This window comes from Rissa tridactyla, chromosome 4 (assembly GCF_028500815.1).
Source record: "Rissa tridactyla isolate bRisTri1 chromosome 4, bRisTri1.patW.cur.20221130, whole genome shotgun sequence".
NCBI lineage: Eukaryota > Metazoa > Chordata > Aves > Charadriiformes > Laridae > Rissa > Rissa tridactyla.
In genome coordinates, this window is record NC_071469.1 from 69,374,713 (window position 1) to 69,399,769 (window position 25,057).

Here is a 25,057-nt window from a genome sequence, read left to right on the forward strand (position 1 = left end):
ATGGCACAGTTTGGGAAAGATCAAATTCTACTTTTTCTCAAATGAAGCGTTTTCCACTGAAACTCCCCTACCAGAAACTCCAGTCCCCTTCAGAGGAAAGCGGCAGAAACCAACACCACAGAGTTTTGCTGCAGCAAATGCAGGCAGGCCCTGGCCCAGCAGCGCGGGGACAGAGCGCTCGGCTCCGGCATTCAAAGCATTAGAGACGGAACAGCCAGAGATCACAGCACTGACAAACGCCAGCGATTTACTTGCATGTTTTCATGTTATTTGTATCAAGTTGTTAAGAGTCCATCTAAGCCATGATGCAGGAACTGGTCCTGGTCTGCCAGCTACCACGGAAGCTAAATTCAGTCACGTCAAGGGCTGTCAGGGTAGGTCCGTCCATCCGTCTGTCTGCCCGCCCCGGCTGCAGGTGCTGGACTCTGTGCAGCAGCGGCAGTTCGGTGGTGAGAAACCCAAGTACGGAATCACTTCTTTTTCCTGTTCAGGAGATGAGGTGCAGACACTTTCACTTTACCGGGAATATTTCTTGACAAATCGGTGTCCTACGAAACATTAAAGATGAGAAATTGAATGCAGCAGAAAAGTATTTAGGACTATTTTCCTCACACCCCCCCACTACTGCCGCTGCGTCTGCTGGCAGGAGCTGATGTGCCTGTCTTTGCCAGCTTTCCCCCAAAGTAAGTAAGGCTGATGTCAGGCTCTCGCGCCATGTTTTATTAACGAAAGACTTAATGGTTTTCTGTGTAGCTTCCACACATCAGCTCCATTCAGCTGGGCCAGCAATTCCCTGGGCGCTACCTGTTCCTTTCAAGTTTATTAACCATTAATTGCACTTTCCTAGCAGTGCCACGAAAAGTCAACGTTAAGTCTGTTGCTGTTCAGTGTTTCTGATCAAGGAACTATTACAGGCCAAGCGAGCAGCTGTCCCAGCAGCCTGGGCTGCCCGATAAACTGACCTGAAATGGGAAATACCACCTGAGGACTGAAAGTCACAGCGGGCAGGGCGGGAGGAGCGAGGGGACTGCGGTGCAAACGGCCGAGCCAGCCACGAGCACAGCACGGAACCAGCCCCTCTCCCTGGAGGCAGGTCTGGGACTGCACAGACTGACGGTGCCGATTTGAGGAGGAAAGGGCAAGAAAAGTAGAAGAAAACTGCACGGGGTGGGCTAAGTCCTGCCTGAGCAGAAAGATTACACATTTACCCAGTGCGAATTTCCCCTCCCAAAAGCAGAGGACTTTTTGGGAGATGTTATTTTTGCCTGATATGCTATTTTAGATCAAGAGCAACACCATACAGAAACCTAAGGCCCAATGCTACAGGTGAGGCTCCATTTCTAATGATTCTTCCCAGCCTAAGCAGTGCATCTTCCCCAGCTGTACGGAGAAACACAACACTGCTAAAAAAAAGAAAAAAAAAAAAAGCGATAGCACACTTAGTTTTGGACGTATTTACCCCCAAAATGGCATTAGTGGGCATTTTGCCACTGCTGTTTTGTTTACACAAGAGAAGTTATATAGAAAAACTAGTCACCTTTACACTGCGGAACAGGTCTTTTTCTCTTGCACTAGCTTCTTTGGATTGCATAAAATTATGCAAGGCAATCTTTGCAGCTGTAAAAAAAAAAACCAACAAACAGGAAAAGCGTAAACAATATGTAAAAACATGCTGGCTTCAATTAAGTAGAGCATTGAAAAGGATTCAGGTGCTTTAACACAGTACCTTTTCCCTTCTTTTGGGTGCCTGGGGTAAGCTTGACTTTATACCTTGCAAAAGAAAAGGTTTCTGTAAGTAATACGCAGGCTCCCCTCAGCCGGCACGGGCGGCAGCCGAACCCTTCCCACTGACAGTGCTGCGACTTACTTATAGTTGGTCATGGCCGTGTAGGGAGCGCAGATGGGAACGGCAAAGAGCAGAATGTCCTCGGGGTGGGGCTGGCCCGTCAGGGAGTCCAGCAACGCTTCGCCTTCCTGAGGGGGCAACGGAGCTCCGCTGTGAAACCAGGCAGCCTCTCCCCAAGCCCCTTCCGCCCGGGTTCCCTGGGGCAGCGGCCGGAGGGTCTCCCCTTCCAGCTGAACTGACACAGGAGCCGCAATCCCACACAGGTACCCTGCGTCACATCTCGCGGCGGGGTTACCGAAACATAGGGAATTCAGCTTTATCACTCACTTCACTGGCACTGAATTAACCAAGCCATGGCTCATTACTGTCCATCTTTGATTACTAACATCACGTTATTCAAAACAGGATGGATTTAGTTTTGAATGACCCAAACAGGACACCCCCAAATGCAGTTCCGACTTCCCAGGCTCACCAAAAGCTTCCCCCGCTCCAGCCAACCGTTACCCTCCTTCATTAAATTTAAAGAAATCTACCTATACCAGCCTTGGGCAACACCCACAGCCTGTAATTACAGAAAACTTTGAAGCAATTTTATATGTAAATAAACTTGTAGACTAAAGAGCAATTTGCACTGCGTTGCGCCATCCTCCAGCCCAGCGCCACCGTTACCGGGGGGTGCAAAGGCAAGGGACAAACTTCAGTGTAGCCACCCCTAGTTTCTACAGGGGATGTACGGAATAAGTGGGGCAAGAAGATAAAAGAGGTTATGGTTTTTTAAAAAAATACAAGAAAGTTGGGTTTTAATAGTCATGGGCAAGAAGGGGACTGTAAAAGCAGAGCCGAACACCTGGGCATCTGGTCCTGCTCCCAGGGAGCTGCTGCTGCAGCAGGGCCTGCCAGCCTCCAGCAGGAATAAAGCCGCCTCCTCAGCACTTATCAGAGCTTCAAAGATGAGCATTTACCTCAACTCCCGGCGGATCTTGGTCTTGTTCCTCCTGTACACACAAACAAAGGAGACATCAGAGCTGAAATGAGCACACAACTGCTTTTTTTCTCCCCCAGCCCCTGGAGAAAATAAGTTCTTTTATCAGCGGCACTCAGAAAGCCACATTCTAACTGCAAAGCGAATTTAACTTATTTTAAAGCAAAGGTAAAAAGAGCACTTTCATGTGGGTGAGGGGAGGAATATTTCTCTCAAAACTCTCATTCGCCTGGCAGATGCCAAGCTGGGAGGAGAGAGACGGGCTGTGGTTCAGTGATACTGCCTCACAACAAGAGACCTGCAGAGCGCTCGCTTACGTTTCGGCTGCACCGAGTGGGAGGTACTGACTTCACTGGATCCTCGGCAGCCCGGCGAGGCTCAGTGCTCCACCGAGCTCTCATTCCAGCGGTGCTGGGAATGCAGCGTGCAGAGATTGCTGCAGGGTTTTTTGGCTGCTTCTTGAAACCAACGGACTCCCAGAGTCACGACATTAGGCATGGCGTTCTCCACAGTGCCCCAAAACCAGGAAGAGCCGCTCAGCCTCCCTGGCGGAACAGAGCTACGCAGTGCCAGGAGAGCCAGGGTGGAGGGTGAGCAGGGACAGACACGTGGACAGGAGAGGAGAGGCAGGGGTGCTGCTCACCTTCTCATCCTGCTGCTCATCCAGGGCTGCGTCCTGCGACTCGTGCAGCAGGACTCCTGCTGGGAACGTCTCCTTGCCCCCTCCATGACGCACAGCCTTGGGTTTCTGCTGTTGCTTCTTTGCTGGCTCTTCTTTCGCCTTACCCTTCTTCCCTTTTTTCCCTTTCTCCTCCTTGTTCGACCCTGCAGACTGTGGTTACGCACAGAGGTGGTCAGAGCCAGTGACCCAAGCGACCGCACCACAGGGGAAGGCAGAACTCCTCTCACTCACCCCCAGCAGCTTCATGATGAGCTCTCGGTCCTCCTCGTCCTGGTCCTTGTACTTCTCCTTCATCTTCTTCATTTTACTCTGCAGAAGAAAACACACAACGGCTTCATAAACGACGACTTTGGTAGAGTTTTGCATCCACAAGCGAACACCTAGATGCTGACCCCACGTGCATTTTCTCTCCAGGTCTCCTGAACCTCTTTCAGAGCAATTTAGCAGTAACCAAGAGACTGGTTTCAGTGAGGAAAGCACAGCGTGCTCAATGCTAACAGACCGGAACCATCACCCTGACGCCATCAAGAGCGGCACCAAGAGTTTTAAAACTACCAGGCAGCCACAGACATCTGACAGAAACGTGGTATTTCTGTCCACACTTCCCATGGGTAAACCTGGTCCCTGCCTACCTTCTGGCCCCGCTTGATGGGCTGAGGGGCCGGCACACCCTTATTGGTGTTGGGAGCAGGGGGAGGCTGCGTCCCTGTCTCTCTCTGCTTCTCTTCAGGCAGCTCCAAGTTCTCAGAGTCATTTTGCTGCTTCTTTTTCTTCATTTCTCTAAGGAAAATGATCACATGATACACTGCCTCCTGCTGCAACAAGAGAGGCTGCTGCTCTCCTGCCAGCGTTACCACCCTGATTCCCTGCCACAAGGCTACAGGGAAACCTGAGGCACTCACAATGGAAATAACCCCTCCTCAGTAAAACCTCTCGAGCCCACCAGTACACCAGAAACTGTTCACAACCAGCACTCCTGAGGGACAGGAGCAGCTGCCAACCCACAGGCAGGACCCACACTGGAAATGCAGGATGGGCAATGGGCATGGACCAGCCCAGACCGGGAGGTGCAAGACATTCCCTGCGCCCAGGTCCTGGAGGGGGACTGGGGAGGAGGCGTTCACCTCACAGCAAACACAAAGAGGCTCTCACCTCCGCTCCTTGGCAGACAGATGCCTTCGCCCCTGGGACTTGCTGTCACTCTAAGAAGTGAAACGCAGTTAGAGCACACCATGTCCAGCAGCAGTTCACACTGCTCTTTGCCAAACATCTGAGCTGGAACCTTACCAGGTTGGGTTCTTCCTCTCTGGGGATGATTTTCTGCAAGGATCTGTAGGGAGATCAAAATGGAGCTCATCAACAGATGTTGAGCAACTCCACCATGGACCCATCACCACAGGCCAGACACTGGCTAACTTGGTTGCACCGTGTTCAGCTTTCTAGTTCTTGAAAACCCCAGCTTTGGTGAAAGGAAAAGGCCAGCAATACCAGGATTCAGTTTACAAAACAAGTCCGCGGATCTCTGCCAGCCTGTCTCATGCAGACACACAAAAGAGCAACAAAGGCTGGGTACAGCATGCACTAAAGGAACCCCTGATGTTCAGCTTCCCATGCACACAGCCCCGCTCAGCCGTGGTATTCCCTGCAGAGCCGTCTCTTTCCACCCACTCCATCCCGTCTCCTTGCACCCTGCAAGGAGTGCCATTTCCAGGGACAGCAGGGAGATGAGCTCATCTCACAGCCAAACACGGAGTAGTAGCTCAGCACCAGCTTGGCAGAGCAGAAACAACTCATGACTCTAGTTCCTCAAGTCTGAACAGCTCTGAAAAGAAAATGAGGGCAGCCATCTCCTGAGGAGCAAAACCAGGGCGTGGTGCTCAAGGGAAGCTTAGGTCCAAACAGGGAACAGCAGCAATGAAAGAGCCAGCTGCCCCTCTGGACACGTGTGTGTGTACTTCAGGAGGGGAGGCCAAAGCAAGCGGCCCACAAGGAAGAGCCACGCAGGGAAGCGGCAGGGAATGGTATGCAGCATGGCAGTACTTCCCCAGTACACGCTTGCTGCCTGCACTCTGCCAGCCTGCAGAGACAAGCACTGAAAGAAGTGATGGCAACTCATCACAGCCCTTGTCGTGGCAGCGTTTTAACAGAATGGAGATCCTCAGAAGTGCCCACATCATTGCTGATAAGCGCAGCTGCTTCTTCACTTACCTTTGAGACTGAAGATGCGACAGGTCGATTGTTGTATCTGGGTAATTTACCTCTTCCTCCTTCACTTCACTCTTTGACTCCGGATGTTCCACTTCATCTTCAGATTCTCCATCATCCTCTTCGGAGTCACCCTCTGGTGCAGGAGATGTGTTTACTCTGCCCTGGTCAAGATCAGCAACGCCCTTGTCACGATTACTCTCAGACGTGGCTTCCACATCCTCCGGTGCTTCCTGACGCTCCGCTTTTTCCTCTTCGCTGCTGCTGTCTCCTCCTTCTGGAGCACACAGGTGGGGAAAATACAGTTCACATGAGAAACACCAAACTGACCCATAACACAGCACAGGGAACTAAATGCCAAACCCCGAACAGTCCTGTCTGTCAGCACCCAGCCACATCCGCTGTACCTAATAGCTCCACTTCTTCAGCCACCAGTTCACTGGCACTGCTGGAAACCGTTTCCAGATCCTCATCCTGTATTTTGATCTTCCTTTCTTCTCGGTGTCTCCAAACACAGCTTTCATCCACCTAACAACAGAGGCACCTTTATGTCAGGCCAGTACCAGCTCCAGTGATGTTCGCTGGCCTATTCAGAGAACACCTGACTCAGCTTTATTCTTTCCCTTTGAACACTTTTTGCCATTCAAAAGGCAAGAAAACTAAACCAGCGCATTTAATCACAAGTCTGACAAAGCAGAAAGTACAGCTAGTGAGGAGACACACGTAACTGCACAACCAGCAGACTCCCCAAACACGCGTATGCTTCAAACAGAGCTGGTGTAAAAATCTAGCAGGGGTAGTAATGTTCACACGGTCTGTTTGTTTGAAATGAAGACAGTGCAAGCTGGGGAAAAATGGAAATGAAAGCAGAGTAATTTTCAGCGAGTAGCATTTTATGGAATTCATCCCAGTGGGAAAAGAAGTAATTGGGAATATACTGATAAGCGAGAACCAGAAAATAAGCCTCCTACGGCTCAAACCAAATTACAAAAGCCAGCAGGAGCTGCACAGAGAAAGCAGTACCTTAAACAAGAAGCTGAAGCCCATCATCAGATATGAAGGTGGAAGAAAATTCTTCTTCCCTGAAAAACAAAGGCAGATTCTCAGAGGAGGATTAACAGCTATGTTACACGATGTATTTTCAAAATTCATTTTTATTAGAGGCTTTAGGCTACCGACAAATTACAGTGGAGCTTGTTCTGTCTCTTGGATGACAACAGGAGAAACTCAAAAGCGGTTTAGCTAACGATCTTCTGCCCAGCGCCTCAGCTAGAAATGCTGTTGCAGCTGCCTGAGTCTAAACAGCTCAGAACAGATTTTCGGGAGAAGAAGGGTATCTGTCGGCTGTCACGGTGAGGGGGCAGCTCAGGTGGCTGCCACTGCAGGACAGCACAGCGTCTTCGGGAAAAATGCCTAACATCAAATTCACACTATTCCTTTGTGTCTCACCTCGGATCATGAAGCTTCCAGTAGTGAGGTATTCTCCTGTAGGCGCAGTTTTAGAAACCTAAAGAAATGATGATACACTATAAAGAGTACCCATACAGAAGGCCTGTAGTGTGTAATAACAGCACAAACAAAAGCAACATTCAAACAAGATGCATTTTTAACTTATGGGAACAGTTTGTGGAAGGACTCCGTTTGCGAGGGGTTCTTCCTGTCCTTCGTGAAGTATTTTCCTAAATGTTTCAATTCAGTCACACACTACTGGCACGACATTTTAGAAGTCCTGGGAAGTAACTGGGTTGTTCAGGAAATAAGAACACTAAAGGCACCGCGACCTTCAGTTTCATGTAATCTCTCCACCTTTACACTTGAGTTGATGGGAAGCACAGCAAGACTGCCGTTAATACACAAGCTAGAAGCCCAACTGAAAAAAATGAAACTTCATTTTCAGTAAAACTTCTTCCGCTCTGTTAATAAGAAGCCAAGCCTGCAGCACTTCCTCTGTCATGTGAATGTCATGTGAGAGGTTGCCCCTCCACGCTTGGCCCTAAATGCAGCAGAGCCAGGGAGAACCCATGAGGAACGGTATCAGAGAGCAAAAGTTTCACCCGCATCCATCAGTTCCCACACAGAGACGCTTCGTCTGCAGTCGCACACCAGCTCCTTCAGATGTTCTGTCTGCAAAGCTCACGCACGAGTGTCCTTACCTGGTTGTGGGAGACCCACCAAGCACTGGTGACCACACGGGCATCCCAGGCAGCGCTGTAACACAAGGCCATCGTGCCTGCCTCAGTCAGGGTTCGTGGAGGGATCGGTTCACCTACAAAGTAACACCCAACACATTGTGCACAACAGACGAAATTCTCCAACTTTCACACGCGCCCTAATCGTGTCTCAGCTTTTCGGGGCCCCTGGGCAGAGACAACATGGCCTGGCTAAGCTGGAAGGCAAGGCAGACAGAGCAGAAGCAGCAGCTGTTCTTCACAGCCCCCGAACAGAGGCAGAAGCTGTGCTGCTGCTCCTTCCTCAGCTCAGCTCCTCAAGGGAGCAGTAACTGTGCTCCTCACGACACAAGGCCAACTTCCACCACCTCCCAGGAACAGGAGGTCTCCCATGAGATCCGTCCCGTTGCATTAACACTTCTCTGATGAGATCAGCACCCTCCCTCAGCACCCAAACTGCTCACAGAAGCTTAGAATCGTTGAGGTTGGAACGGACCTTTAAGATCACCGAGTCCAACCATCAACATAACACTGCCAAGTCCCACTAATCCATGTCCCTCAGCATCACGTCTGCCCAGCTTTTAAATACCTCCAGGGATGGCGACTCCACCACTTCCCTGGGCAGCCTGTTCCAATGCTTGACAACCCTTTCAGTGAAGAAATTTTCCTAATATCCATCCTAAACCTCCCCTGGCACAACTTGAGGCCACTTCCTCTTGTCCTGTATTTTTTGTGTATGCCACCGCTCAAAGTCTCAGAACTCCAGTCCTTGTGGCCAGCAGCAAGCACTTGTCCCACCGCCTCTGCCAGTGACTAACACTTGTCTCTGTGAGCACATCTGCATTGCTCCTTCCCACCGGGAGCTGAACTGAGCAATTGCGAGCAGCCAGTCACGGCTGGGAAGTGGCAGCAGTAGGTGACAATGTGATCTTGGGAGGTCTCTTGCATCCTAAGGGAAATGTCTGCTGGAGCTGGGTATCACTGCAAAGGGGGAAAGCAGCTCGCCAGGGTGGGCTCAGACAAGCAATGCAGAGACTGCCAGTTCGCAGTGCCCCCAGGCTTCTACACGTCCCTGCATCAGCCCCACACAAGGTACCTGATGGGTTCTTGATCACACAGCTTGTGGCTCCGTGGAGATCAGCATGCACGTATATGTCGCCTGGAAAAGAGGAGACTTGGATCAGTCACATGTGTGGTAACTACACAGATCACTCAAGCTAAGGTGAAGGTTTCTAACATTAGCTGGAAACAGCTGTTTTGGCAGCAAGGAGCAGGATGGGAAGAGGATACAGAAGCCTTTTAGGCCATCACAGTTGCCCCAGGGAGAACCATCTCTTTTGCTCGTGACAGGAGCCCATCCAACCTACTCTTACCCCACAGTGCTGGAAGGTCCAGTCTCCCACAGCAGACCCACCAGCAATCCATGGACAACATACATGCAGTCATGTGTGTGTGGTGGACTCACCAAAGTCCCCTTTTACCCAAGACCTAACTTAAGAACAAACCAGACAGACCTTCCCACGTCATTCTTCTACATTTACAAAACCGGGAAATAGAGAAACCAACATACTCCACTTAATCAGACTCTCACCTGGTTTAAGATACCGCTTTACAATCAGCTCATTCTGCTGCTGATCTCTTCCAGCAATAATAAGGTAATTCTCAGAACTAATGAACCACAGGAACTTCTCAAACCTGCCAAATTACATCAATCCATTGTGTGAAAAACACCTGGAACTAACAGAACATTACAAAGGTATTTTTTTATACCAAACTCTAAGAATATCAACCTTAGCATCTACTCCTTACGAAAGACACTGCGAACGGTTTCACATCCAACCATACTCCTGGGGCACAAAAAGAAGGCATGGTACAAATATAACATCACTGCCAACGATATTTTGAGATGAAATGACAAGTACCACCACCACAAAGTCCAGCCGCCTCCTAATTTTAATAATTCAGTTATTAGACTGTAAAAAACTTTGGGGTTTTGTTTGGTTTTTTTTGTTCTTGCTTCATTTTTTTTTAAACCTACTGTTACTATTTCACAGAGCTGCCAGAAAGTAACAGTAAAGTTCCCTATTTTTATTAAGCCCATATTCCTAGTCATGTTAAAAGCAAAAAACTTCAAGTCCATGTCCACCGAAAGGAACTTTCCCAGGCAAAGGCACTACCAGGATCGGGCCAGCACCTTCAAGGAGCAACTGTAAGAAGACTCAATACAAAGTGTACTGCTTAGAAAACATAATTAGCTCCATTTCGAAGCTAGTGAAAACTCAGCCTGACACAGTCATTCTAAATTTGTGCACATTCACAATGCATTAGGGTAACAACAGTGAAACTGTACTTGCCAATAGACCTTTCTCGCTTTCTGGATGGTGGTAACTGTCTGAACTTCCCTCAATGTCTGCTTCGTCTTCTTCTCAGCCGATTTAAATGCCTATTTAGACAGAAAGCACGATCGCAATCCACCAGCACAGGAATTGCAAAGCTGGTAACTGAACAGTAGGAAAGTTGGCTGGAAACGTCTCTGAAGTTTTTGATGGTGCAAGTTCCACATATTGCCATTCAGAGGCCTGCATTCCCCTCAGGCACATATAAAACACCCATCCTAAAATCTTCATAAATCTCTGCCCTGGATTGCTGCTCTTTGATCATAAGGATTTCCACCAGTTTTCCCTTCCTGCCTCCATAAGCAGTGGTCTGTCAATATCTCCACCAAGCACCTGCCTTACGTGTTCACAATGCTACTGGTAGAAACCAGATGACACAGCACGGATCTCCAATCCGCTGTTCAGTCAGCTTAAAAGCTCAAAAATAAAACAATCCTGGTTGGTTTTTACCTTTCATGTCTCATTAGAACTACCTAGATCAAGTTAGGAATTTCCACTGATCAGCAACAAGGACTTTGCTTTTAAATATCATCCAAAAACAAAGAAAAAAATACCTTTTCTGCAGCTTCTACCGTCTTCTGAGTTTTCTTAGCTGCATGTCTTTTGTGATCGTAATACCTGTGGAACACAAGCTTGTTTGTATCTGAAATCCCAGCAGATTCACTCATTTTTAGAATGTACTTATCACAGTCCTCTACATTTGCCATTAGCATTCAGTTTTGAGTAGATTTTTTTTTTTAGCCCAAATCTTCGGCTTGGTCATTACCTAAGAAGAGCAGCCAAATGAAGCAAGTCCCTGCACAGAGCGAACACCGTGTTTGGGTTCATGCGTGGCAAAAGTAGCCATTTTGTTCCATGTGTCACTGTGCAGAATTGTACTCCAAATTAAATTAATGTGATAGCTAGAGATTAGCTGCTACACAACAGCGAGATACCGCTTCTGGACCAAGAAAATGCACGTCCTAGAGCTCAGGGCAAGCTGTCCATTTCAATTTTTAACTTTTATTTTTACAAAGATATACACAGAACCCTTCTTACCGTTAGGAATAGCGTTATCATTAACAACTGCAAGCATACAGAAACTTCTACTACCAAAGCACACATTTACTGCAAACCTTACTTTTTGGCATTGGCATATGCAGACAAACTGAGATCAACGTCAACTAATGACGGTTTGTTTTTCTGAGGTTTCTTCAACTGTTTGTTTTTATTCTTTTTCTTTTTTCCCTTTGGTTCTTCTGTTTCTTCTTTCTCTAAATCAGCATCCTCCTCCTCCTCTTCCTCTTCAGATAACACATATGGGTTCCTAAAAACACATGACATCATATGATTGAGATAAGAGAACTGGTTATTTTTTACCGAGTGCAATGCACTCTTACTTCTACTCTCTCATGAAGACTGGAAATAGCCTGAGGAACCCTTAAACCCCTTTCACTGTGCAGCCGCAGCAAGGCCCCACGATGCCTTACACACAAGCCCATTTATGTCCTGAAGTCGGCCAAAGTTTGGGGGAAAAAGAAAACAAAAGCAGAAGATAAAGAGCTCAAATTTTCCAATACAAGGAAGTGACATTTTCCAAGGTAATTTCTTCTATCAAGAGACACATATCCATACTATCAACCTAGAGGAAAATCTAGACTTAAAATGAAGAACGGTTCCGAAGATGTACTTTCATCAAGGAAAAGAAACACAAGACGTTCTATGTGTGATCTCCGCATGAAAAGAGAACAGCTACATCATTATACTGACTCATTGAAGATGACAGCAATGTGCCAATTTAAAGCCTCAAAAAATATCTGCTCCACTGTCTTCAAAGAGGTATGCTGAGCACACACTAGCTAGACTTGTATTTGCTTCTCTCCAGGACATTAAATCCTGCTTGATACAGCTGGACTGTGCAGTGAAAGGTGGTGGAGCAGCATAAAATAAAGTTCTTCATAAAGCAAAATATTTCTCCACAGTCCTCTGCACTAAGGATGCATGCTTCAGCACGTGGTGGACTGATTGAGTGTCTTTGATGAGCGAAGTGATCACTACTCACTACTAAAACAGACAGAGAGCCTGATGACACAGTTGCCAACACAGAACTCATTACTGAAAATAAGTTTATTCTATACACTAATATTTCTGAAAATTAGGTAACTAAAAATTCATAGATTAACTTTGCCACATTACAGCTTTCATAGCAAAAGTTCGAGCTATATAAAATAAATTCTCACTTTTTCACCTCTAGCATCCCAATACAGTGTCAGATAAGGTTTTTAAAGACGCTCCAAAGACTGCCTCACTGCCAGTTCTCTCATCACAACTTCTACAGGAACCAGCATCAAACTTGCAGCTCAACAGCTGCAATCTGGAACCATCAGCCTCTCACTGCAACTGCCGTTAGCTGTCAACAGTATCGGAAGAGGCAGGATCTCATGTGAATTTTAGATCAAAGCAGCATAAACCAGAGAGTTAACTGCTGACTAACAGACTGGAGCTTTGGATCTATACTGCTTTAGGACACCTTCCAGTGGTTCAGAATATAGTCTGACAGGCTCTAAAAACACTAAACCAAAAGCTATTACAGTAACCAAATTCCTATTATTTTTGAAAGCAAAAAAGAAGGCATCCCTCTTTGCTCATAGAACTATGTTCTCTCCACGCTGCTGTAAGAAAAACTGAACAGTTTAAATACTAATGCACAAGCTAAAAAGATATCTGTCTCCTATGCAGCTTGCTCAGTCAGTCCTACTTGCATTTGGCACGGTGATCTGCAATGTACTTACCTCAGCAGCATTGTGATATGATTTGTCTGAAGCTTTAATTCTTTGATTGCACTTGCAACGGGGTCTCCCTGCGCTTGAGCTTCTTTAACAATCACTCCGATCTCTGTCCAGTCTATCTGGTTGGCTAACGCACTACGGACCACCTGGATGGCTCGGTCCACAATCTCCAAGTTCATTTCTATAAGTTCTCCTTTTATCTTATCAGCTTCCTTAAGGAAAGAAGAAAAGTTTATACCCATTGAAGCTAAACATACACACTCAGCAATAATTAAAAAAAAATAAAAGTAGTAATTAATACTGAGAAGAAATCCAAGAATAGCATTGAAGTGATCCAAGGATAACGGCCAACTTGACTCCTCCAAGCGGAGCAGCACAAGCAAATTTTGGCAAGAGAGGTCAAAGCGCTTGTAAGGCAGCAGAGCCCCACAGGGCAGGTCCAGGCTCCCCGAGGAGCTGCAGGGTGCTCAGTGACAACGGAAGGCTTCATTTTGGGATCTTACGCTGACCGTGGCAATGCACGTCAGCAGGTACAACTCTTCAAGAAACACGATGCATATTCTTAGTTAAAAAAAATAATCGCAGTCTTACCTGAGCTTGCTGAAGAGCTTCTAGTCTGTGCTCATGATCCCTACGGACATTTTCCAGTTTCTTCAATGCTTGTTTTTCCTTTCAAAAATAAGAAAGATGGAAAAATATATATATATATAATCACCTAATCACTGCAAGACATTCAATAAGAGTTGCAGCACAGAAAAATACAGCAGTGTAAGATGCGGAGTCTCCAAAATATTGTTGTTAATGCAGAACTTGTATTCCAAGCAGAACCAACTGCTACATTATACACCTCGAAATCTTGATCACCACCAACTGAGTGTTTCCACAGCAAAAATAAGGAATGACGCCTCCCTCACCCCAGGCTACAAGAACTAAATGAAGCATTTGAAGGTCAGAGAGCCACCTCAGCTGCGCCACTCTTGCATAAGAGCATACCTGCTGCAATGCTTTCAGATCAATTTTCTGTCCCTCTAGCTTGGAGTAGAACTCGTCTGCCGCCTGCAAGAGAAAACCAGTTTTAAGAATCTCCAGGTCGCACTAACTTAGACCAGCAACAAGCAGGCAGAGGAGGTTCCGCTCAAGAGAGGTGGCTGCAAAGCACTAAAAGAGGAGACAGATGCTAAAACAGGGTTCAGTAAATTCCTCCACTTTGCCTTTGCCTGAGATAAGTTCAGCAACACACTCAAGGGCATGTACCACTGCAAACCAGGGGCTGTGCACAAGTAAGGGGCCAAACTGTGGCCCACATTTCTTGCTAAGAAATGATGAAAAGGAAGCTGCTGTTTGACACAGTGTGCTCGTCAGATTAAATGACTGCAATGATAGGCCTGTCTGCCCTAAATTCCTGCTACTTCAGTACGACAGTTAAAAAAACCCACCAAAATACAAAAAACCTAGAAAGCATGCCTAAGAACTGCTGCTGGTGTTCCAGTTGCCAGACATTCCACTTAAAACAAAAGAAGAGGAAGATTTTAGGCTGCTTAGATCATCAGAGCTGTGAAGGAGATGACACAAATTCAGTCAGGAAGCAGGGCAGGAAAGTGAAATAGGAATTCTGGAGATCAAGGTCAGGAACAACACGCAGTTAATGATTTCAGATGTTAATGACTCAAGGACCAGGAAGGACAACACTCAAGGAAATACTAAATCAGGTGCCCGAAGCTTTCAAAGTAGTAACCGGAAAAATATAAATGTGATGAGTGTGACGACTGTTTGCCTCCAGCGATAACTCAGCATCTGAACTCTCCACTAACAAATGTTTGACCAGGACTGATAACAGCCACCCTCCTCGCAGTCCAATACACACACACCTCTGCTCAGTGCCACATGCCGCATCTCCGTTACAGGATCTAACTGAGTTAACAAAGACAACACTGCTCTGCAGTAGCCTAAAGGCCCTGGTTTAGTTGGCCTTTTCTGCATAAAACATTTTTCTATAAAATTAATCCTGTCTTCCAAGGTTTATGGTTTCATTAACAACTTCTGCACTATATTTTAATTACTTTTTTTAGCATCAGTCAATTAAAGCACTTAAGTACAGTATCAGCAAAAGCACTGTACCTTATTGAATGAGTCAAATTCCAAGTACGGACATTTTGAATGTTGAGAAAACAAGAAAGGATGAAATTCCTCATATCTGTAAAATACACATTTGATATTATCACCTGAAAACTAATTTACGTTATGCAGACTAGTAGAAAAAGAAATAAATACTTCGAATATTTACGTGTAGATATCTTCTGCTGGTTTATCTGGTTCCAGACTTGGCTTTTTCTCCCTTTTTTGGATAATATAACCCTAAAAGAATATATAAATACATCATCAGCATTTGTCTTGGAAAAGGATCCCCCTTATCTTGGCAAGGCACCAACTTTTGGGTGCTAACCTACTGACCAGCATGAGACAGTAAATCATTCTAGCAGGGAGACTTTGTGGCAGAAGCAATGTGAGAAAAGCCCTGACCGCCTGCTTGTCTTAACTCCAACTTCTTTCAGAAAAAACAGTGAACTTCTCTCACAAAGCTCAGGACTATCCTACAGCTTATCACACAAATGCACAGTTTACATGCAGAACAGCGTTACCTGCTATTAAAGCACAAGCACAATTCTCATAGGACCTACAGAATCTACTTGTAAATTATTTAATTGCTGCACATCCAGTGCAAGGAAGAGATTTTTACCTGGAGCCCAAGCTCATGGAATAAAATCTGCAGCTGCTTACACCAGGAACAAGCACGTGCTGAACAATACCTGCCTACCAGTTTAATTCTGCAATTCCTGCATAACCGATAACCACGTCGCCCAGCTGAGACCCACCTTTCCACTGAAGTTGTCAGTTAGTGTCATATATTCTTCTGCTTTCTCTAAAGCAGCAAGCACTTTTTCAATATTTTCTAAAGAGAGAGGGGAGAGGAGAGGAATACTTGAAAACACCTATAACAGAACGATATGTTTATATAAACATAGCACAACAGCAAATCAACAAAAGGCCCCGGGCAATGCTCTTCCAATTTAGTGCCTGAAGCAACCTGTCCAACCTAACCACATTAAGTAGGATTCTGGCGTGTCTCAAAAATAAAAGAGCAGATATCCTTTACCCCTGGTGCTTCACTACAGCAAATACTGTTCGTTTTAAACAGGAGCCTCAGTACGCATTCGATATTTGGAGAATTTTTAATAAAACATCTTTATAGGTACTTCTAAGACATAATTATTCAAGCTTCATGAAAAAAAAGAGACCGCACAAATTACAGCACTTTATAAAAATAAATCTGCAGAGGCAAAGCATAAACCTGTAGCTGTGAGAAGTTATTTGTTTGTTACAGAGTTGATTTATTAGAGTACCGTAACGCAGCAGGAAGCAAAAAATCCTTTTGATTTATGGAAAATATAAAGCACAAAAGAAAAAAAAAAGACTACGGAAACATCTATTCTTACTTTACTACACAAATCTGTAATTTTCTAATAAATGTAAAGCTGCTACATTATCAAATCCCCACTGTGTTTGCTATAGATAAAGGAAGACTTTGATGCCGATTTTTCTACACAGGATTCTTGTAAAACATCCCTTTACATAGCCAGAATTCACCTGATGTGTAAAATGGTATCTCATTATAAAAAACATTTAGACTATAGGAGGAGTCTCATGTTTTATCCAAAATATATGCCCAATTCAAGAGTTTTAATGTGAACAAGGTTGGTCCCCAACCTATAAACATTAAAACATATAACCATGTGGTGAGAACTACAGGTTTATGGATTAGTCAGATCTCTCTGGAAAAAAACACTACATAAACATAAGAGTTACCATATACATACAGTACAGTCTTTAAAATGTTATTTCCTACTTACCTTTACTTTCCATATGCTGATCTATTTTGACATAGCCAGAAAATCCAGCTTCTATAAGGCAATGCTCAATGAGAGTGGCTCCATAAGCTGGAAAAAAAAAAAAAAAAAAAAAAAAATCATCTGTAGAAAACATTCACAATGAAATTTGTATTCACACTGAAATTATGAGAAGCGTTTAAACAAACCAGGGCTATGAAACCACAGCCAGTCCTCAGAGAGGCTGGGGAGAGGGACGGAGCTGTAGTCCCAAATTCAGGAGGCAGAGCCCAGGGAGGGCAGAGGACCAGGACTCCTGCAGTGGCCCTCTCCAAAATGCTCACTGGCTGGGCAGAGCAGCTGGGTCTCAGCTCACGGCTGATGTGTTCTTACAAACTTCAGGATGCTTAGGTTCATCTAGAACTGGGAAAGGTCGAGGACGGAGTGAGGATATACAGGAAGGATGGGCTTCATGTTGGCCAAAATGGAATGAAACCTTTATATTTAAAAGGCGGTAGGAAAGTTTCTGGAGAGCGTAGGAAACCCAACAACGGTGGCAAACTGCCTGGCTTGGGATAAGGTATGATCATGGGTGAAGCCATACAAATTCTGTAGCTTCATATAAAGAACTAGGAAAAAGCTGGCAAAGCCAAGTGTGAAACATGAGTGACAAAAGAAACAGATGCAGCCCCATTTAAAGAAGGTGCAGAGAAGGAGCAAATTAATACAGATATATAAGCTCCTACAAAGATTCTTAAAGACTAAGAAGCAAGATGGGGCCGTGGAACACCAGATTTAACTTAGAACACTGACAACAAGCAAAGCAGGAACATGAAGGAAGGAAGACAACCACTGGGACAGCGCAGCATCAAGCTTAGAATTATGTAGGTGACCACAGAGTAGGCGAACGGAATGTTAGGGTCCAAACAAATTAATAAAATAACCACTTGAAAATAAACCAGCACAATCCCATGGGAATGAAAACCCAGGCCTACATCTGGGACATGAGGGATGAACCTACAGTCTGAACTGCCTGAGCAGAGCTGCTGATCACCCCAATGCGCAGAGGGACAGCCATGAGATTGTGAAAGCAGGACACAGAACAGCTAAATCAGGTTTTAATCATCCCAGCCTGGCTGGGTAGATGTCATGTCACGGTACAAGGCTGACACTAAAATTTACCTGGATCCATGCTAGCGCAACAGAAGCCCAAGAAGACTCCTACAGGCATTCACAGCTCCAAAGGGAAGATTACATAAAGCAAGGAAGCTTCTTAGAAGGAAAGAAGTTGAGACAATCGATAAATGGCAATGTCTGCAAACAGCCTGCGGGCTATTTCAAGGTGCTATTTCGGTGGTTCAGAACAAATGCTTATCACTTATTGAACAGTGTTTCAGAAAAATCCAAGGAAGGCTGGCATGACTAAATATCGGGTTAACAGAAACTGTTGAAAGCAAAGAGTTATCTGAAGTTGTGTTCCTTGTGGAAAATGGGAGACCAAACTCTGTCAGGTGAATGTAACACAGCAACACTGGTCAAAATTAATGCTGAGAAAATCTGTGAAAAAAATCCCATCGAGACAAGATTAATCATAAAGCCTTTTCCAGACATATCGTAAGCAGGAAGCCTGCTAGAATCAGTAGGTTCAAGAAATGATCAAGGTGCAAAAGGAACACTCGGATATGACAAGAGCAGAAAAATTAAATTAATGTTTTGAGTTTCATTCATAGCATAGGGGCACCGGGAAGCTCTAGCTGGAACGTTTCTCTGCAGGCAGTACATCAGACAATCTGCCTCAAATCCAGTTGTCAGAAGAGGTGATGGATCCAACAGACCAAACAAGTAGCGGTAAATCCTCAGGATCATGTGGTTCTCAGCCAGGCATTTAAAAGAACTCAAGGGTGGGGATGCCAAACTCTTAACTGCAGCTTGCAATGTCTCTCTTGCCTTAACAGCAGAGGCACAAGGACGTTTATGCGCCGGCAATGTTAAAAAGGAACTAGAAAACTATCAACTCTTTTTAGGTGTTGTGATTTAACCCCAAGCGGTAACTAGGACCACGCAACCATTTGTTCACTCCCCCGGCCCCAGTGGCACAGGGGAGGAGAATGGAAAAGAAAGGAAACCTCGTGGGTTGAGATAAAGACAGTTTAGTTGTTATTATCTTCTCTTCCATTAGTGTTCAACAATAATGGTAAAAGAATATACAAAATGAGTGATGCTATACAATTGCTCACCACCTGATGATCGATTGCCCAGCCCAGCCCGAGCAGCGATCAGAGATTCCTGCTCCCCCTGGTCAATCCCCACTTATATACTGAGCATCACGCCTATGGTATGGAATGTTCCTTGGTCCAGCTTGTCCTGTCTATGCTCCCTCTCAGCTTCTATGGGAAGCTGAAAAAAATCCGTGACTTAATGTAAGCATCACCGAGCAACAACTACAACAACGTGTGTTATCAACATTATTCTCACACTAAATCCAAAACACAAGAAGCAATAGCAAGTGATTAAAGAACTGAAACAAACTCACTGCAAAACAATATAAAATGATCTACACGAGGAAAGACTATCCTACTTATGCATATGCCCAACTGATGATTTCTATTTGGGAACAAGACCTAATAACAGATGGTCCTGTGGAAAGATAAGTCAGTGAACACAAAAGAGTCAAGTTGTGTCTTGGGAATTATTAAGGAAGGAATAGTGAACAGAAGAAGGGAAATCATGCCACAGTATAAATACATGGTGCACTTCCACTGTGAATGTTATGTACACCTTTACTTCCCCCATTTCAAAACACATAGAGCTAGAAAAGGCACAGAGAAGGGCAACAAAGATCATCACAGGCTTGGAATAGATTCTGTACAAGGAAAGACCACGCAGGCTATGCAGTAGGCTAGGGCAATCCAGTACTAGGGCACCAAGTAAAACTGGTGAGATGAGTTTCAGAACAAAAAAAAAGGAGGTAACTTTTCTTGTGACATGGAAGCAAGTGGAGCTCACCACCATAAAAACACTACGGATGCCAGAGGTTCATGCAGGTTCAAAAAGAGATTTGGTAACTACATGGAAAAAAATCCAATCCAAGCTACTAAACACAAAGATGCCTACCAATCCTCCACGGGAAGGCTCTAAAACATAAAACTGCTGGGACTGAGACTCTTCTTGGAAAATATCAGTGTGCCTGTTCAGGCTGCAGGCTCGTGACAGGGCTGGTGAGCAGGTGCTGGCCTGAGGTTAAGCCATCTGAACAGGATGTGAGGAACTACAGGACGCAACGTGAGAAACTGCTGGACACAACGGTTACCAGCGCGAGAAGTGGCAAAAACCAGAGAAGCGGCAGGAGGGATGGCCAGGTTTCACAGGTGGTTAAGGAGGAGTGGGATGAGAAACAGCCAAACTCTCACGGTAACTGAAGGGAAGAATTGTGGACCTTTTAAGAAAGTGGAGCTTTGCCAGGCCAGCTGTGCCTGGGCAATCACATCAGTAACACTATATAAGGCCAAGGTTACCCAGATAACGATATCAGAAATACCAAATTTGGGTATGGATATAGCAAAACCAGGACCGATGAAGGAAAGTAATTAGCAGCGGGTTGTTTATTTAGGAGGAGATTGGAGTGGAGAAAGAGAGGGACAAGAGTGGTGAAAAAGAGAATCAAGAAATGGGGAAAGTAATACTTAAGTTTGTGATCTGAGCTGTTCAGGGGTCAAATTTGCTTCTGTGGTCAGGAAAAATGAGGCACAGAGTGCTTTGCCCAGCAACGAGAGAACACACAGATGGACACATCAAGCATCCTGTTATTACCACATTGGTACTTGTTCCAGGACTGGCAGCACTGGCATACTCCAACCACTTCCTAACAACATCCTTGCCCTAACTGTACACTTACATCTCCTATTTGGTAGCACCAAAGACAAGACATTGAATAAAATACATCAAGCCGGAGCTCCCGCAGAGCTACTCTCAGGCCCTCATCACTGCAGGATCACAGCAAGGCTCATCTCTTTGTGCAGTTGGCTTGGAATCAAAAAAATCTACTCTGTTTTCAAGGGCTTAAGGTTTCTGTTGTTTTTCAAACATACATAATAGCAGACTGTCATGAACAACATCCAAAAAAAAAAAATGACTGCTTGAGGTTGTTCGGATTTTCAGCATCATCTGAACACAACGTGTATTGACCCCATTTCATTTTCTAATGAAACACAATTACTTACGAAGATGCGGGTTAAGAACCCTCTTCAGTTGTTCCCCTTTGGGTGCATTTGATATTATTTCAGTTAACCTACAAAAGATAAGGGAGAGTTGTCATTCCAAAGAACACTGGGTTTCAAGATGACACTGTAGTGCTTAGAAGCTACAAAATATTCTCAGTTTTAAAAAAAGAAGTGCCAAATGGCCTGTAATATGTGAAAAGATTACCCAAAGACATGCTGCCTTTCATAGTTCCAAGTAATTTGGGTTTATTCCAACACATATGCCATCCAAAAGCAATTACCTTTCCAAGGTTGGCAGAGGTGCAGGCGCTTTCGCACTGTCGACTGGGTATCGCTCCCGAACCGCGAATCTGACATCATCCGCTTCATCCGTGCGAAACCTCAGAATGTTTAAAATGACGTATTCATAGTCTGTCAGGACAACATTACCCTGCAAGCACATGACAGAGGACGATCAGCAAAGGCCGTGCTCATGTGCTTGCTGACAGAGGACACGCTCGGAGCTTTGCACTCACCCTGTCATACAGCTCAATGATCAGGTGATAAGCAGCTTCATCGCTTCCAAACTGGAAGTCCACAATTCTGTCTATACCCAGCTGTTTTACACTGACAAGTCTTCTGGTCTTTAAATGCTTACGGCACTGCAAACAATAGAGAAGATATCTGTGAGATGATGCAAACAGACCTGCTCGTGACATTTTATAATGAAATACATTCTTAGCTATAGATCCCTCCTGTGACACTGACCACCTCTTACTTAATACAAATATCATAAGGATAAAAATGCCGATCTTGGTAATACAGAGACAAGACAGCTCTTAGCAAAATAATACCTTGATGTTTATAGTTAATACAATTGTTCCAGCTTCTTCACGTTGAGCCATTTTTGCCATTAAAAACTGCTATTTGTTTAGCTAAACAAGTGAGAAGCTGGTTAAAATTAAAAGGGTTTGTTTTACAAAGACAACCAGGATTACGCCTGCATCCATATATGACTTGGAAAGCCACCCTGGAGAATCTCTGCTGAGTTACTTTGATGAGGCCGCGTCCAGAGATGGTGGGCTAAGCAGATCCATGTGATTCATCACTCAGGTTGCATCCCTGCAGACCTACCTGCAGGAACACAACCTAACAGCTTGCAGCAAGATCTGCACCCTTGAAGTCCAGCAGACCGAACAGCGGGACTCTATTAACATAGGGTGCTGTGTCCAGGGCCTAAAAATTTGGACAATCCAACTGGAATGACAAGGACTTTGCTGGAGTAAAATTCCAAAAAGTCTGTGTGTCCCGTCAAATGTCCAGCAGATCAATACTAGTCTTCATAAATTTGAATTTTCATTATTTCAGGCACTGAACATCAAAAATGTCGCTGCACATTTGCTCTTCCCTTGTCTTCAATCACTCTTTGATCAAGATCCACCAGGCAAATCCTTCCACTATTTTCCTCTGTCTCAAATCATTCCACTATTTTCTTGTGACTCCAAGGACAGAACAGTAACATTGCTTTTTAATATCCAGCCACCTTATTAAAAAGAAATTGTACGTTACTTTACCTTCATTGCAAAGCTAGATGGCATCATGTTTTTCGGCCACTCGAACTCCGTCGTGTGAATGCGTATACCAGATTCAAGCAGCAGCGTGGCCTTGCAGTCTGGTCTGTGAACAAAATAAAGACTCAGAACTTGGCATGTGCGCAGCCACCCCTCGTCTCACGCCAGTTTGCACTGGAATGAGACCAAAGCACGGCAAAACAGCAGCACGCTTATCTACAAAAAAAAGACTGTTGCTAAAACTAAGTAAAGTCCCTAGTGCCACGGCCAGGCTGACAGCAAAAAGGACATCCACGTTTTAAGTCTATGGATAACTTGGCCAAGCAAAATGCTTGGCAAGTGATGGAGTTAAAAATTCTCCAACACAACTGGAGGCACGTAGATGAGTAAGAGTCCATCTTGGACACCACAGGAGTGGACAGGGTAGTGACATGACACGAGCCCTACCTCCCATTTGGTCTGGGCACCACGATCACTTACTGAGTGTTGCTCTTCATTCCTCCCAACTCCTCTCTTCCCCCGCCACAAAAAAAACCAACAATGATAATTGTGTGGTTTTACACTAAGACTTTTGGCCTTTTGTATATTTTCTGCAGTATTTCACGCTTCATGTGCTATATCCCAAGAACTTCCTGTGTAAAAATTACTGCATTTTATCAAAGAACAATAGAATTTCACTGAAAACTAGCCATAAAAGCCACAAACCTGACAACAGAAACTACATACATACAAAAAAATCTAGTTTGCATATGTACAGTAATGGCATAAAGAAATTTAAAGTTCTTACTTTTGAAGGCGAATAAGATACGTCTTATTATCCACATCATAAACATTGTTTACTCTCATTCCCAATAAGCTGTCAAAAAAAAAATACATGCTTTGGAAAATATGGTACACAAACCACGAGGGAAGAAATCTCAGTGACAATGGAAATATACCGAAGTGAAAGTTACGATAAATTACCAAGCAGTAACCTAAGAGGCTGCAAAGGAAGATTAATGCAATGAGCTGGAAACTGAGCAACCAAAAGATAGAGAAATTGCTGTTAACGGACTAAGTGCAAAAAGCTAAGCAAGTCAAAGCAAGGGCAGCCGCTGCAGACACCCCAGGTGCAACCAAACAGCTTGTGGATCTCCTCTTTATGGCAAGGGTGCAAAATTTACTGGTTATACTGGAGCACTTCACTCCTCTAGGCTAACTTCTGCATCATCTGGGGAGCCCTTTGCCAGCATGGGGCACCAGTATTCCCAGTACGAGCACAGAAATGGCCTGGGTGGTCAGTCTCACCATCATTTCATTCAGCGTGGGGCTGAATACACCCATTGCCCTGGACATCCAGGAGAGCATCAGAGCTCCAGGGGGCACGGATGTGAGGAGCATTAGAGCTTCTCGGGTGGGAGAGTAGATAACAGGCCACAGCACCCTCCCCGTGCAAAGAGGAAAGGAAGAGCACTCAACTGCTCCCCAGGAAAAGGCTGGGGGACAGGAGCAGGACAGAAGGACCAGGCCTTCCCTGACGGTGTGACAGGGCAGGCAGAGAAGACTCTGCGGGGGCAGGTGCGCTGGGGGCCGCTCAGGCAGCCCCAGACAAGCCCTACGCTGCCCCAGCACAGGCCCGAGAGGCTCCTCACAGCCGGGCCGCCGGCGGGAGGCACAGCCATCCCTCACGGCCCCGGTGCCACGGCAGGGCCACGGCAGGGCCACGGCAGGGCCGGGGCCCGCCGGGCGGCGAGAGGCGCTACCGAGCGGGCCGGGCCCCGCTCCTCAGGGGTGGCAGCGGGCAGGGGAGGGAGAGCGGTACCTCAGCCGCAGCTCGGCGAGCACCGCGCGGATATCGACGGTGCTGAAGCGGGACTTCATGGCGCCGCCGCCGCCATGAACCAACCGAGCGCCTGCGCCGGGCTCGCTCCGCCTCCCGCTCCGCTCCGCGCATGCGCCAGCGGGTCGGGAAGAGGTGGTAGCGTTGGGGGCAAAAAGAGTGCGGTCTCACCGCCCCGAGAAAAGAGGAGCCCGCGTCTCGCTGGGTCACCCTGACTGAGGCTGCAGCCGCCACTAGCAGGCGCTATCCCGCCAGCCACCGGCACGGGAGCCGCGACCCTCTCCGACTGCTTATGGAGTAATCGCGAATTCCATGGGGGACCAATTCCACACACCTCTTAAACCTACTCCGCATCGGGGGTCTGCCCGGCTACCCCTTAGCACATCCCGCGGCTTGCCCTTCATCTGCCGAAGGCGCCCACTGCCGCCGTGATGCCGGCTGTAGCAGGGACACCCGCTTAGTATGACTGACTGCAGCTCAGAACCCGGGGCCCAGCGATCCGGCGGGCTCAGCCTCCCAACGTACTGGGACTACAGG

General features: G+C 46.0%; 1 protein-coding gene across 3 annotated transcripts; it reads right to left on the reverse strand.

Annotated features, from left to right (window-relative positions):
* Nucleotides 1–246: 246 nt before the first annotated feature.
* On the reverse strand, nucleotides 247–24,631 carry NEMF (nuclear export mediator factor). 3 transcript variants are annotated; one of them, XM_054200069.1, is made up of 33 exons: nucleotides 24,503–24,631; nucleotides 23,489–23,557; nucleotides 22,705–22,807; nucleotides 21,667–21,792; nucleotides 21,433–21,581; nucleotides 21,152–21,219; nucleotides 16,956–17,042; nucleotides 15,921–15,997; nucleotides 15,332–15,402; nucleotides 15,166–15,241; nucleotides 14,041–14,103; nucleotides 13,639–13,716; nucleotides 13,051–13,259; nucleotides 11,400–11,585; nucleotides 10,834–10,897; nucleotides 10,238–10,326; nucleotides 9,475–9,578; nucleotides 8,980–9,042; nucleotides 7,869–7,981; nucleotides 7,165–7,222; nucleotides 6,739–6,797; nucleotides 6,123–6,243; nucleotides 5,719–5,992; nucleotides 4,798–4,840; nucleotides 4,663–4,712; nucleotides 4,143–4,290; nucleotides 3,742–3,819; nucleotides 3,472–3,660; nucleotides 2,809–2,841; nucleotides 1,868–1,974; nucleotides 1,727–1,770; nucleotides 1,538–1,617; nucleotides 247–548 (listed from the first exon to the last, which is right to left on the reverse strand). In XM_054200069.1, the coding sequence occupies exons 1-33, from the start codon at nucleotides 24,559–24,561 to the stop codon at nucleotides 471–473; spliced, it is 3,216 nt and encodes a 1,071-aa protein (XP_054056044.1). In that variant the 5' UTR covers nucleotides 24,562–24,631; the 3' UTR covers nucleotides 247–470. The 3 variants fall into 3 exon arrangements, 1 of the variants encoding a protein (XP_054056044.1); XR_008466170.1 differs by lacking the exon at nucleotides 1,727–1,770; XR_008466171.1 differs by lacking the exons at nucleotides 247–548; nucleotides 1,538–1,617; nucleotides 1,727–1,770 and having other exon boundaries at nucleotides 1,867–1,974; nucleotides 2,694–2,841.
* Between the last annotated feature and the right edge of the window lie 426 nt (nucleotides 24,632–25,057).

What these genes read in the sequence shown, in the direction of transcription:
- NEMF (XM_054200069.1), bottom strand. Translation starts at nt 24,561, where the DNA reads ATGAAGTCCCGCTTCAGCACCGTCGATATCCGCGCGGTGCTCGCCGAG. An exon ending in AAAGCGGTATCTTAAACCAG is followed by an intron (nt 9,043 to 9,474) that starts GTGAGAGTCTGA and finishes CCTCTTTTCCAG; the next exon opens with GCGACATATACGTGCATGCT. An exon ending in ACGGCCATGACCAACTATAA is followed by an intron (nt 1,771 to 1,867) that starts GTAAGTCGCAGC and finishes TTCTTTTGCAAG; the next exon opens with GTATAAAGTCAAGCTTACCC.